General features: G+C 44.7%; 1 protein-coding gene across 2 annotated transcripts in view; it reads left to right on the top strand.

Moving 5' to 3' along the window:
* The window catches only part of spred1 (sprouty related EVH1 domain containing 1), a 30,732-nt gene extending 16,128 nt beyond the window's left edge, over positions 1–14,604 (top strand). The window contains exons 3-6 of one of the 2 annotated variants that reach the window (XM_084012732.1): positions 374–542; positions 3,708–3,754; positions 9,054–9,263; positions 9,357–14,604. In XM_084012732.1, the coding sequence (XP_083868858.1) occupies positions 374–542; positions 3,708–3,754; positions 9,054–9,263; positions 9,357–10,049 (1,119 nt within the window). In that variant the 3' untranslated portion in view covers positions 10,050–14,604. The remainder of the gene's footprint in view (positions 1–373; positions 543–3,707; positions 3,755–9,053; positions 9,264–9,356) is intronic. The other variant, XM_084012733.1, reaches the window with a different exon arrangement.
* The last annotated feature ends 213 nt before the right edge of the window (positions 14,605–14,817 follow it).

Raw genomic sequence — 14,817 nt, 5'->3', positions numbered from 1 at the left:
ACTTTATCATCATCTGTAATGAAAACCCACCATTTAGAATGTGTTTTACAAATTATCCAAAGAAGTATGTGAAATTATTGGGTTGAGGATGGATTTTTTTTTCTATTTTAGAAACCTCTGGAGTTTGGGTTTAGTTCCAGATGCAGGCCTCTGCTGTAGAATGATTGAATGTGGCACACTTAAACAACTTAGGCTGAGGAGTAAGATGAAGGATTTACATGTGTGCTCCCCAGTGAGTTTCACCATTAGAACCTTCCAAACGATGCAGCTGCCGGCCTGCGTGCTAGCTTCAGCTCCAGCAGATGTAACTACAATGGCGTTGAGGTGCTAATGCGCTTTGCTTCACCCGCAATCTCTGACTGTGTGTTTCCAGGTGGTGCTGGAGTGCGTCCTGCAGAAAGACCTAGTATACAACAAGGTCAACCCCATCTTCCACCATTGGAGGATCAACGACAAGAAGTTCGGGCTGACTTTCCAGAGCCCTGCTGATGCCCGTGCCTTCGACCGGGGCGTACGTCGCGCTTACGAGGACATCAATCAAGGTTTGTGTGTGTGTTAGCGGGTCATTGATGGTGCATGCGTATGCACATGTGTATGTGAACACGGTATGTGTTCTGTTAGCGGGTGTCAACTGCCCGTATTGCTGTCTGTTTGACATTGGCTTGTAATGGCCTGGCATCTGTTCTCGGAGAGATGCATAGCGTTGATTAGCATTGATGACTCCCCCCACCTACCTGCTCACTCACCCATGCGTGACCCCTCCCGCGTTATCTTATCAGTGCCAGCTGCCCAGATAAACTCCCCACTTCCTGTTGAGACTGGTATGGCAACTCAGTGGGTGATATAGGACAGGGGAGGGAGTGTTGGTAAGAAAGATGGGGGCAGGAGCCGGGACACACAGAGTGGGTGGCAACCCGAGATAGGGGCAGCGCTTCAGTCAGAAGAAACTTGACCGTGTTCGGCTTTTGTCCTGCGCAAGTTTGAGGACTGGCTAGTCTAGTCTAAGGGAGGGTCTGGTCTGTGTGTGTTCAGTACGGCATGCATACGGTTCCTTTTTTTAGAGCGAAACTAGATATTACACTTGGGTGGAGCCGGCTCTCTGCTTTTAGTTAACAGCTTTGGGTCTTGATAAGCAATATTTTTCAGCACAGTGCCAGAGGTTGCAAAGTCATCCAATTAGCGGGAGAATCGCCAGCTCAGCAATCTGCCACCCAGCCCCATGTTACACAAGAGGCTGGCTGGGCTGGCTGGGGAGCTATAATCTCCTTTACTCTCTAGACCTGGGAACCCTGGGGAGCATAGAGGAGGTGCTGCAGAACATATCGTAAAGGCTTATCACCGCAAGGCATCGGTCGCCTCCTGCCCACAAGCGTTTATCTGAGATTTGTACTTCCTGGGCACAAGTCCACACATAGTCTAGGTAAAAGGTAAGCACAGGCAACAACTGGAGGGCTGGCTTTGCAAATGTCTCTACCTGTGAATTTCAACTGAAGATGATCAATCCACGTTATATTAATGAGAGGACGACAGTGTCATATTGGAGGTCCGTGTGCCCAAATTTAATAATTCCAGCCTCTCAGATTTGCTGGGTTTATTCTATGATTGCAAACTTTGTAATATTCCTGAAAATAAATGGAATAATTGAGAAATTAACCTGAACGAAGTAGCTGGTCCATATTATTAAACACATTCCCCTCACCTCACCCAGAGACCGTACGGTGTCTGTTTGCTAGTAAATGCTTCGACTCGTTCCTGTGAATGTCAGCTACAGCAGGTGATGGTGAGCTTCGTCTCCCCAGTGCCCTCCCTCTCTCCCTCTCTCCCTCACGCACTCTCCTTCTCTTCCGGCATCTTCTGTGTTCGGCTGTTGTGTAACGCCTGTCTTCAGCTCAGGCAGGCAGGTTCTTCTGTATTCCTGTTGCATCGTTCTGCTGCTGGACTGCTGCGTGTGTGTTGGGGGGGGGGGGGGGGGTTAGAGCGACAGAAGATGTTTTGCCTGTGTGTATGTGTGCTCACGTGTATGTATCAGTCTTGCAGTCCTCTGTTGCCATGGCAACGCCGGGCACATGGCTCAGGCAGCTTCGCAGCCCAGCACTGCCAGAGTTGTGCTGCAGGAAGCCTCTTTCTCTCTGAAGTGGAGAAATGCACACACACACACACACACAGACACACACACACACACACACACACACACACACACACACACACACACACACACAAACCATGTGTTCAGAGACGGTTTGATGGACTGACTGGGTCCAACACAAGCCCAGCCAGTCCTCCTGTCCTCTGTAGAGCTGTATTCCCTCCCTGAATGCAGCAGACAGACTCGGGGGTTTTAAAAGAGGCCTCAGTGATCCTAATTAAGTGAACCTAACTTTAAAAAAAAAAGAATCTCTCGATGCCCCAGGTACAAACAATCCCCCCTTCATCCCAGTGGAAATGGTTTATCCCTGTATTCTGCAACATTGCCAAGACTGTAGCCTTCACCGTTTTCTCTTCTATTAAGTTTCTATCACAGTGTTTTCTTTTGTCATGAAGATCAAGTGCTAGGTTTACTTTCTGGCACAGGTATAGCACACAGCATACTGAGGTGCTGTTAAACTTGCCCAACATATCGAACCAGACTTGGAGCTAGATGTAGCTACCATGTTGCATGTATACATTTAGTTTATTGTGTTATTATGGACATTTTTCTCCCCTTTTGACGTTGGTCATCATACAATACGTCTCCAGTCAAGCACGGCAAAGTACAGAAAATCAGAAAGCCTTTAACTTTAAGTTGCCTAAATTGTAAGACAGCAATGACAGCAACTTCTAAGTTATACATAAAGAAGAATTGGGCATTGCTATATTGTGAACACGTATGAACACAATTAAAAACATAATTTTGAACATTTTTAAAAATATATATAATTCAGAGTTAAATGCTTTCAATGTGAAAACAGTAGGCCTGTGTTACCAGAAGAAAAGGCTCTAACAAAACCTCATTTTTGCGTAAAAATATCAGTAACATTAGCTTTCCTCGGCGTACACCATCCACAGTTTCATCCTCGGTGGTAATTAAAAGCTGTAACACGGTCGGCCTGATACCTGAAACATAAGCTCCGGCTCCATCATCGGCAGACGACGCGTTTTGGACGCGGAAACGGCACACTGCGTTTTAGCCGAGGTCGGGGTTACATTATTCTGGACATGCATTTTTCATTAACTCCTGTGTGCCCCACTGACACGAAGCAGCTTTCATTTCCCCTTTAAGCTACAGTCAGAGGAAAGCAGAGGTCTTGCCCTATTCTGACTGACTGCTTTCTCGAGGAGATGTCATCCATTGAGAGCAGAATGCTTTTGATAAATACAATATTAATGACAGATATTCTTGTAGTTGAAAATAGTACAAGGAAGTAGACTAAGCCGGTGTCCGATTTTGCTGGCGTTTCGTGAGGCCTTGCCCTCTAGTGGTTAAAGCAAGTATTTCCTTGTGTTTGTCAATGACACGTTGCTATCTACGACACTAGAATAGCGGTGTGTGTATTTGCTGTTATTGTTATTTGTAGTGTACACAACCCTGATGCTACAGAGGATTGCCATAGATGATACTGATGCACAGATTGTGTGCTGTAACAGTGCCTGCATTAGTTTTGCTGTGTGCAGTGATGAAGTCAGGTCTCTAATATTTCCCCCCTCTGGGTTCTTCTTCTCTCTTCCAGGTTGTTCTCCGTTTGGGGAAGGGGATACTCCCGAGGACGGACTACCGGTGAGTGATATTAAAGCTGTTTTATTATGAAGAATACGTGTGTTACACGTACGTGCACATGAAAACATGTTTCGCTCGCTAACTTTGAGGAGACTATGTATCTCTCTGTGAGTGTGTGGGCAAAATGTATTTAGGCTATAAGCTTTTTTTCCACAATACATTTTTGTTAGCCACAAAGTAAAGCACAACATATTTTCTTTTCATGAAGTATATTTGGTGGGAACCGGGTGATTAGAATGTGAAAGCGCACCTACTGTAGGTTTCTGTAAAGTGAGATTTATGACTCAACTCTCTCTCTCTCTCTCTCGCTATTAAATAGGAGGCAGGTCATAGCTTGAAACTGAGCCATATGTTTGAGCCCTGACGTGTCCCACCCAGGTGCTGACACCTGCCTTTTGTTTTCCAACAGTTGTTCTTGGAGATTTACAGGTGTTTAACTAGTGCCAGCAAGACCCTGAGGTGGAGCTGGGTGTTGGCCAGCGAATGTGCAAGAGCAGGCTTAGCTGTCTCTATCAATCTAACTTGCTAGCTGTCACTCTTTTTTTTTTTTTTTTTTACAATGGATGTCGATATAATAACTATTGCCTCAGGTGAAGGAGCTGTTTGAATGTAGCTCAGTGAAAATGCTCTGTTTCTCCGTGAGCCTTTCTGTTGACAGCTGGAGAACTGTTAAGGCGCATTATGTGAAGAGTTGTATATATATTTGCCCCGCTCCCCGGCATGTGGCACTCTTATTGACTGTCGACATGTGTGGTTAAGAACGCCGTCTACTCCGCAGCAGAGAAAAGGCAGCGGGTATATAGTTCAAGTCTACACGCCCATGTTCATTTGTTTTAGATATCGGAGTTACAGGAACGTCCGTCACCTGTTGCACTTGTGATTGCAAAGTAGGTGAAAAGACACAGGTCTGCGGGGAGGAAGGGCAGCTCTTGTAAAGCACACGTACGCCGAGTGACAAGAAACCATCCGACACATGAGACGGTCCTGCAAATCGGCGCCACCTTTGTTAAACTTGCAATTAATTACCGACACCGTTTCAGGGAGGTGTTGATTTAACTCTTTGCGGTCGGTTGCGGAACACAAAAGTACAAAACGGACGATGAATTGCACAACATAACACAAAATGTAGCCTAAATGAGTATTTATTGCTGTGTTTCTGGTTTGTGAGCCTTGACATCAAACTGTACCTCCTATGACTTTTTAAGTCAGAGGCTCGTCATCACCTTTGACCTGCCGAGTGCATCCTGTATGATGTGGCCTGGAAGAGGAGGGCAAAGGAGGGAGAGCTGCGTTCCTGTTCCTGTGGTGAAGTTCCTCTTTGAGGAATCAGCCTGAACATACAGGAAATCCAATGGCACCACTGTTGCTAGGCAGCAGGGGGGGGTGGGCTAGGGGGGTGCAACGGGAGGGGGGTAGAAAGGGGAGGGGGGGGGGATGTTCACAAGGTTCAGTGAGTGAGCCACCGAGGGTGTCACCATGGTGATTTGGCATCCGAATGTTGCGGTCGGAGACCTGGGCTACAGAGAAAGAGAAGTGAACCAGTGGCAAGTGCTGCAGCCAGAGAACTAGCACATACCAGCACACAACAAGGTGTGCTGCTTTATGCTCCATCATAAAGTCACGCCACTGTTCATACAGATAACACGGGAGAAAGGGTTTTCAACAGCACACGTGGGGTTCTACGTTCTAGCCTTTAGCTTGCGTTAATAACGGGCCTGCTTTGGATGCAGGAGACCGGCCCTGCTTTGGCCATGTCGAGAAAACAGACACGAGCGTCTCATTAGCATGGGAGGTCACCATCGGGCCCTGTTTAGTTCCTTGATTAGATTCAGACATCTCAGAAAAAGGGAAAAAAAATCTCTCCTTCTTAGAATTTACTGGAATTCATGATGGCCTCGCATTGCAAATGTGTGTGCAGGCCCCTCTCCGTCCATGTGTGTGTGTGTGTGTGTGTGTGTGTGTGAGCGTGTGTGTGTGTGTGTGTTTGTGTCAATGTCAATGTACACACGTTCGAGACTGTCTCCTCCACCCACATCCTGCCCACTGAGGCTCAGCACCCACTTGTATGCCCTTCACAGGCTTACCACATTCTTCCTCTCACTCAAACACACACTACATGCACATGCAACATATTTTACACATTTATAAAAAATAAAAACACGTTTTTTTAAATGCGGTTGCACAATACCCTTCTCAGCTGTGATGACCCACTGCCAGGAATTATGCCGTACCACCGCAGTCCTTCCGCTAGTACAAAGAAAAATGTGTTGGGTTTTTTTTTTCTACTTGAATGCCACAGGAAAACATCCACATCTAATTTAGCATTGGCAGGAAGTTTTTTCTTATCAGTTTAGTACACAGAGGTTTTGTTGGCCAGTTAGACGATTACAGCCTCGCTCACAGACCGGAAACTGGTTTGATGTGTTTAAATAGTGCACAATAAAGCACCTTTGAGCCAGGAACGACAACGTTTTAAAGGAATAGTTTGACTTTTTTTTTTTGCAAATCATTCACTTTTTGTTAGACGAGAAGATTGATACCACTTTTGTATGCATCTGTTAAATATGAAGCTCTACAGCCAGAAGCTGGTTAGCTTAACTTAGCATAAAGACTTAGAAAGGGAAAAGGGCTAGCCTGGCTCTGTCATAAGGTAACACAATCCGACCACTTACACCTCTAAAGCTCACTGATTAACATCACTTTGTTTTAATTAGGACAAAACCCGACACATTGTGGTTTTATTAGGAGGTTAAGGGCAATGAAACCACAACTAAGACTTTGGTTTTTGTACAAGATATAACATGTTAATAAGTGAGCTTTACAGGTGCTGGTAGGCAGGTTTACTTTTGGAGAGAGCTGGTTCCCTTCGTTTCCAATCTTGATGCTAAGCTAAAGGTGACCAGCTGCTGGCTGGAGCTTCACATTTAGCCTCTTATCTAACTCCCTGTAACAGGGATGCACCAGGAGTAGCCTGGAACTTGGCTGTAGTTGTTTTTTAAGCTAAGAAAACGTAGAGATAAGTTCCTCATTTAAGCCGAGCCCTATTTTTAGAGTGTGAGAAACGCATATATGCAGACGTAAACCATTTAGCGTGATCAAACATCTGAAAAGCATCTTTGCTTTTCGCTTCTTCATCGAGGCCCGCAGAAATCTAGCATGTTCTGTAGGCATGTGGGCCGACCCCGGCCTTCCCCGTCCTGAGCCTCTGTGCTTTTGAAGGCGGAAGTGCATGGATCCCTGATGTTGGTGTGGAGCCATGTTGCCCCTGGCTCCCACCACCTCCATCCTCGTCTCCTCTCCTCCCTCACCAGCCACATCTCCAGGGTCAGCTCAGCTCCAGATTCGCCCCCACGCATGCCTTTGAATGGTGGGGCTTAGGCAAGCGCTTTAAAAGGAAGCCCAAGTCTGTTTCCCATTTCAGACCCCCCCACCCCCCCCTCCACCCCACCCCTCGCTCCTTTCTTTCTTTCTTTCTTTCTTTCTTTCTTTCTTTCTTTCTTTCTTTCTTTCTTTCTTTCTTTCTCTCACATACACACACAGCTGTCATCTGGCTTTTTAAGTTTTGTGCTGCATTTCTCCAGCTGGAGCTGGTTTATGACATTCCCTCGGCAGACTCTTTGGCCTCTCGCTCTCTTTCTCCCCTTCTCTCTCTCTCTCTTTCTCTTTTACACACACACACACACACACACACACACACATGAACACACAAAGTCATTTTTTCCTGTTCTGTTCTTTCTCTTCTCTCCCTCCACTGTCTCCTATTCCTCACATTCCCCTGCAGACGCTGTGGATGTGCTTTACACCACTTGGTATGTTTGGAGGCAAAGAGGGAGCAAAGTCACACACACACACACACACACACACACACACACACACACACACACACACACACCATGTGTTAGCAGTCTAGAGGGGGGGAGCAAGTGGAGGATAGAGAGGGGGGGAAAGAAGAGAAAGAGAGGGGGGAAAAAGTCAAAGGAAGCATCTCTTAGCAACCACAGGACAGTAATTACTGTAGCAGCAGCTGGGAGCAAACCAGATTTCCGCTGTGCGTTAAAGCACTGGCGTGGGCTACTTTACACACGGCACTGACTAACCAGAGCCAGCAGCCTCCTCCACACGCAGGGGAGAGAGAGGGAGAGAGAGGGAGGGAAAAAGAGAGGGAGAGAGAGAGAGAGACTAACCCTGCCTGGATGAGGTCGGGGTGTGTGTGGGAAAAGAGGAACAGCTAGCCAGTGTGTTACAAGGCTTGAATACGGTGGGATTGAACTCGTACGTGTGATGATTCCTCGGCGTGTGTCCATGTTTTGTATGACTTGAAGAGAGACGTGACCTTGGGGACCCTTTATTTTGTTTATTTGGATCATGTTCAGTTCGGTCTATAAAGGCTGCCCTCCTTAAGTTTTCATTTGAAATGTAATCATCCCTGATTTTGCTTCTGAAATTTGCACATGTAGCTGGAATTCACGCGCTTGGTTGTGCTGAGATGATGCTGGACGTGAAATATCATCACACAGCTCTTGATGTAATCACTGACAATCCTCCCCCATCCTTCATCACCTCTGCACGCATGAATCATGAATAGCCATCCCTTTTGATGTTGTTGCCATGAGTACTGGCAAGTATTGGTCCACTTCTATCGGCATCCATCGCGGTTTGTTTCATTTCTCGGGTCACGTGATACGTTTTTTTGCTGCGTTTGTGTTTCAGAACGCGTTGCAGACCGTGGCATTCATAAAGATGTTATTCATAGACATCTCCTGATTGATGTCAACTGTGAGCTTACCTCTTGTAATTATGAGATCGTTTGGCGTGAGGTGGAAGGAATGTTCGCTCTGCCTCACACGGTTTCCAACATTTCTCTCTCTCTCTCTCCCTCCCTCTCTCTTTTGGGATGCTTCAAGTGCCTCTTTTTTTAGGAACGTGTTTGTAGATTTTGCATCAGTTAAAATGTTTGTGGGAACACATGCAAGGCTGATGAGAACTCCGAGTTCTTAACAGAAGGGCCTTGAGTCATCACCACGCAGCACAGTCATTTGGCAAAGTGTGGGCGCCGGATGCCCCCTGGTGGTTACAAGTGGAACACACACACACAGCCCACACACACACACCCGAGTCAAAACAGTTAAGATAAATGAATTGATCGACCCATCGGTGCTTTTGACAATTTGGTAACAGGGAGTGTGAGAGTGACAGACAAATGAATCATGTCAGATGTTTTGTGTTGATTCAAATCCATTTCCACAAACTTATGTGTTTGTTCCCCCCCCCCCCCCCCCCCCCCCCTGTATTTCTCCAGGCGTGTGATGAGCCTCCCTCCATCTGTACCCCGATGAAAGAGCCCTTCTCCCCCCTGAACAACGTTGTCTCCACTGAGCCATTCAGGGGCTGCTACGTCCGCGCTCAGCCCTTCGACGAGTTCCCTTCCAGCAACCGCCGCTACCTGCCTCCACAGGTCTGCCTCTCCTCTACACAGCCGTCGCATCTCCAGAATTTTAATTACAAGCATGTGAGATACTTTTCTGTGTATTTTTTAAATATTTACTTTAATTTAATTATTTGTGAGTCATCCAGCTAATTCTCAATTTCTCCTCTTTTCTAGGTCTCCTTCAAGTCGACCCGTCATGTCAGTTTTCACATGGACGAAGAGGAGATCGTTCGCATCAACCCACGCAAAGACGTGCTCATCCGCGGCTATGAGGACTACCGCCACCCTGTCATGTGGAAACAGGAGGCCGACCGCGAGGACATGGACTTCCCCACCGCCTTCCACAAACTGGACAGTAAGAAGTGCGAGTACCTCTTCCCCGATGGCCCCTGTGGGGACTCCCACTCCGGCCCCGGTATGGGCATTGGAACAGGTATGGGGCTGGGCCTGGGCAAGGACACAGCCATCAAGACTCAGCCCTCGCCCCTGCTCAAGAAGGGCCGGCGGCGGCGAGAGGACGGCGAGCGCTCGCGCTGCATCTACTGTCGGGAGATGTTCAACCACGAGGACAACTGGCGGGGACAGTGCCAAGACGCCCCCGACCCCATCAAGCAGTGCATCTACAAAGTCAGCTGCATGCTGTGCGCCGAGAGCATGCTGTACCACTGCATGTCCGACTCCGAGGGCGACTTCTCCGACCCCTGCTCGTGCGACACGTCCGACGAGCAGTTCTGCCTGCGCTGGCTGGCCCTGGTGGCGCTCTCCTTCATCGCACCCTGCATGTGCTGCTACCTGCCACTGCGCGCCTGCCACCACTGTGGCGAGGCCTGCCGCTGCTGCGGGGGCAAGCACAAGGCGGCGGGGTGACCTGAAGACGGACTCTGGGACACCCTCAAAGCTAGCTAAACCAGGAAGTGAATAAAAGCGGAAAATTAAAAAGCCGGCATCCTTTTTTCATTCCCCTCTCAGACGGGGTGATATGTTGTTGATCCCCAGCTCTGAGGGCTTTTGGAGATTTGAGTTTGTGTTTGTCGCCGACAAGCAGCCGTGGAGGACAAACCATATGCTTTGTGGGAGCTCTGGGCATCAAGCTAAGTTCAGGAGCTTAATCTAAGGAGAGGAGGAGGAGGCAGCGTCAAGATTAATAGACTTGGAGATGTTACTAAACACACATACACACACACACGCTCACAAACACACACACCTCTCTCTTACATTCACACTCATGCATTAACAAAGTCAGGCCACAAATGTCAGAACTCTACTACAAGAAATGTGTAACTTTATGAAGGAAAATGGACATTTTGTACAGAGAGTGACAACCTAATGACAACAACAACAAAAAAGAAAACTATTCTGCGTTCAGAAAAAATACTTGCTGTTTGAGTGTGCTAAAAGGGATATGTTCTTGCTTTTTTTGTGAATTTACAGTTGGGTAACAGTGGCCTTTCCTTCATGGCTTAAGCATTTGCTGACTGTAATTACTAGACAGAGAAAAGTGCACTAGAAATGGTATCCCCCCCCCCCCCCTTTCCCACTCAACCCCGAGCAAAGGTAACCCTCTTAAATTCTCGTGGTGCATTAAACACCACATGTAGTGTAAATTTAACATTTGAGAGATGTTGCTGTGGTGGATGTATGGCCAATTCCTTGTTTTCCTTTCCATCGAATGTTGAAGAAGAAAAAAATTCTAAAATGTTAACAGCTTGATTTTGAAGGTACAGCTCGGTATATCTTGTGACATTCGTTAAGATGTTAAAATGATTACCTTGCTTTTCCAGGAGGTGATTTAGACCATTTGCTTGCATTCCAAAATAAAGGGATTGATTTCATGATTAGAAGGGAAAAAAAATGGTAATGACTTTACCGTGCCGAGTTCCCCAAAATATTTTCTTTTCTCCACGTCATGAAAATAGCATTAGAACCTCTTGAACCATTTAGTTTGAAACCAACACATGACAATTTAATTTACTCCAGTGAATTTCAGTTTTACTGTAGTGAAATGTGTGTGTTTTTTTTTATTTTCCTGCTCATTTGATAATTATTTTTGAAACAAAGGCTGACATGTTGCTCAACCAGCAAGTTTTGTTTCGGCGAGTGAAGGGGTTTCAGTGCTCCTTGGTTAAATGATGAGGCACTTAAATTAGGTTATTCTTTTATTGAGAATCCCTCAGATTTTAAAAATGAGTCTGTACATAAATTTAACTGATGTAACATTCAATTTGGTATGGGGGAAACCCCCTCCTGAAAGCACTGCTCTCCAAGCTTTGGTTGCAGCACCCTCTCCAAATTTCCATGTTTGTCCCATGAATCATTATTTTTTTTTTCCTTTTTTGTTTAGTTTCCCCCCTCATATCCTGTGTAAATGTAGTATTTCGTTGTTCCTCCGAAGTCCACTCCTTCCGTGTTTCCATTAAACAGGCCCTGAATGAATGAATGCATCGTTTCAGGAATGCTGAGCATCTTAGCTACTAAAACAACAACATGCAGGTGTTATGTATGTGTATGTACGTATAGGCACCGTTGATTCAGTGTCATGTAACGTCACCGCCGACTATGTGATTTGATTTGTGGCTTTGACTTGGAACGGCACCCCGTTTCCCAAAAGCGTCTTTTTTTTTTGTCCGCCAAAGGAAGAGACGATCAAACTGTTAAAGGGATAGTTTGACATTTTGGGGAATTCACTGATTTGCTTTCTTTGCGACGGTTGGTTGTCGGATCAGGCGTTGTTAAGCTGGAGCTAGCAGCCACGTAGCTTAGCATAAGAAATGGAACAAACTCTACCTAGCAGCACCTCTAAACTTCACTAATTAACATGTTATGTCATCTTTATTTTTACAGTTAAACAATTACAATTTGTGGTTTTCCTGGGAGTTGTGTGATGGGGACGGTGACTTCCTGGAGTCACCATGCAGTTACTCTGCTCCCTCGTAAAACCACGTCATATTTACACTTTATTTAAAACAAAACGAGATGTAATGTGTGAGTTAGTGAGCTTTAGCAGTGGTGCTAGGTCTTTATGCTAAGCTAAGGTAAGCAGCTGCTGGCTCTAGCTGCATATTTAACCGCTAGATATGAGATTGGTCTCTTCTGATTGGTAATATTGTCACCTGACTCTCATCAAGGAAGCAAATCAGCATAATTCCCAAAATGTTAAAACCCCTTTAAAGATATTTTGAGAAACGGGGAGTCTAGTTGTGTTTCAATCCCATTTCCCACCCAAACGGGTAGAACATTTGAAATAGAACATGTCTCGCTCCGCATAACGACAAACTCCCAGCAGTAATAACAGTTCCGTCTGGACGTCTGGCTGCAATAACCGGTGAAATTATCCCAAACTACGGTGATGGCATGTTTGAAATTAGAGCTAATTGCGATTCACCTCCAGTATTTAACAGCCGATTTGGCAACAGCATCCATCTGCTGTTGCCAACAGATATGCATCTCCTCTCGCCTCCCGTCGCTCTCGCTTCAAAGTAACGCGGCGGCACCTCACCTGTCGGGTCTTGACGAGACCGAATCCCAGGAGAAACGTGTATTTTCCTAATTCCACCCCGACCAACACTCCCTTTACTTTCTATGCAAACTTTCTAACGTGGGAAACACATTGACCTCTCTGCAGACTGAGTCAGTGGCGGGACAGGACACTTTAACGCTCTAGAGGTAGACGTCCGACCCCTGGTACCAAACTCCAAAACGAACCTGTAAATACTTAACACTATATTTAAGTTCAGATAATAATCCCAGCTTTTTTTGTCTTTGAAATTTTTAAAGATAGAGCTGTATTTATCGTTGCTGTCAGCATATACTGTAGCTTCAATTGACAGCATTATGTACATAGGTCACCTTTTAGTATTATTTCACATTGAAAAGTAGAGGGCGTTGGTGGAAATGACTATTGAGCTTCTAATAAGAGTTTCTCTCTAGTTTTGTACGGTAGAAGGAAGGATAGCGCTAACACGGTACAGTAGTGGCAGTCCACTTGTTTCAAAAGTTTGATATATAAATATATATATATATATATAAATACATACATACATATAAAGCTGCTAGATACAATCACTAATTTTATTGTGTTGACAGAGAAAATCAGCTATGAACGACTGTTAAACCCCAATTCTCCAACAGCATATAACCATGACAGTGAGTTTTTAATGTTTGATTGCTCTGTGTGATGAAGTGGACACTTGTGCATGCGTGTGGGTGCGCGAGTGTTACTGTGTATGTACATTCTTATGTGCCCACGTGTGTGTGTGCGTGTGTGTGTGTGTGTGTGTGTGTGCGGGGTTGGTGTGTAACCAAATGTTTGGTTGGTTGTCATATTCTCCCATTGTAATTGGATTGCCCTGCATTATTGCAAGCTGAACCGAGGTTTGATGAACCTGATTTAAAACTTGCTGGCTGAGAAGCAAAAATGTAGGACGTGCATTTATACAAAAAAAATAAATAAATAAAAAAGTGTAGAGAATGCGGAAATAACACTTCTCATTCTGCATTAACCAGCACAGTGCAACTTCCTGTCATGTACTGTATTATATATATGCAACATGTGTCTGTCTGCTTTAATATATATATTTTTTTGACCTGCTTTATATAAAAGACTTCAGTTCTAACCACTTTGCTGCTAGTCTTTTACCCTCTTTCAATCTTGGAAATTGTGCATCTCTCTGGAATGCATACAAGTGTACATTATTGACTTTGTGTAGATTAAAAAAAGAAAAATCTATATAAACCTGTTTCTCTTCAGTGTATTGTTTTTTTTTTTTTTTTTTTAAGGTTACTTTTCACAGCAGTTGAGTGGTTATGTTTCAATTCTCCGATGCTTTGGTGCACTGATGATACTATATGTAAGCTTTTTTTTTTTTTTTTTTTTTCATCTTACGGCGCTTGATGTAACATTTATGTGATTAGTTCTAAATAGTGGAAGACATTTGTGTTTTGAAACTTGCAGTATAAATGGTACTACTCTTAACTATTCTGTAAACACTGCCTGTTTTCTTTCTCTCTTTTTTCTTTCACTCTCTCTTTGTGCATATTTCTTTCCTGTGCATCTATTGTTTTTTCTTCCCCTTGAAGTTTCTTCGTGCCATCGGCTTTCACATCCTGACAACCTCAAAAGTGCCTCACGTCCATCCTAGTTTCCATTTTTTATAATTTAACATCTCTCGTTCTGGTTCTATTGGTTCCTACGCGTCTAGGTATTTCTTATCATGGTTCGAGAATACCAAGTATATGATTTATAGTCCCAATAACTCATGTCATAGTTGTATTTTCTTTATACAGATGTAGCTCGTTACTTTTCATAAATATATTATGTAAATATGCATACATATGTTTGTAACTGTTTTTATGTTACATCATACACTTGTAATTTGACATATCAAATAACATTATCATAATAAAATGGTGAGTTTTAATCTTTTGCTGTGTATGCTTTATTGTGTTTTGTTAAATCCATCCTTTATCCACATGCAAAGAACAATGACTATTTCTGCATTTCAAAGACGTACCAGGTATGTGTGTGTAAAAATCCTGATGGAGAAAGTACACCAGAAATATCGAAAATAGAGCTAAAATTTTTTTTTCCATTAACAGAAAATGCGTCAACAATTCTGATCAACAAATGTGTGGGTTT

Source organism: Eutrigla gurnardus, assembly GCF_963514095.1.
Source record: "Eutrigla gurnardus genome assembly, chromosome: 7".
Classification (NCBI taxonomy): Eukaryota; Metazoa; Chordata; class Actinopteri; order Perciformes; family Triglidae; genus Eutrigla; species Eutrigla gurnardus.
The sequence above is the reverse complement of the archived record's forward strand: the minus strand, read 5'-3'. Positions and strand labels throughout refer to the sequence as shown.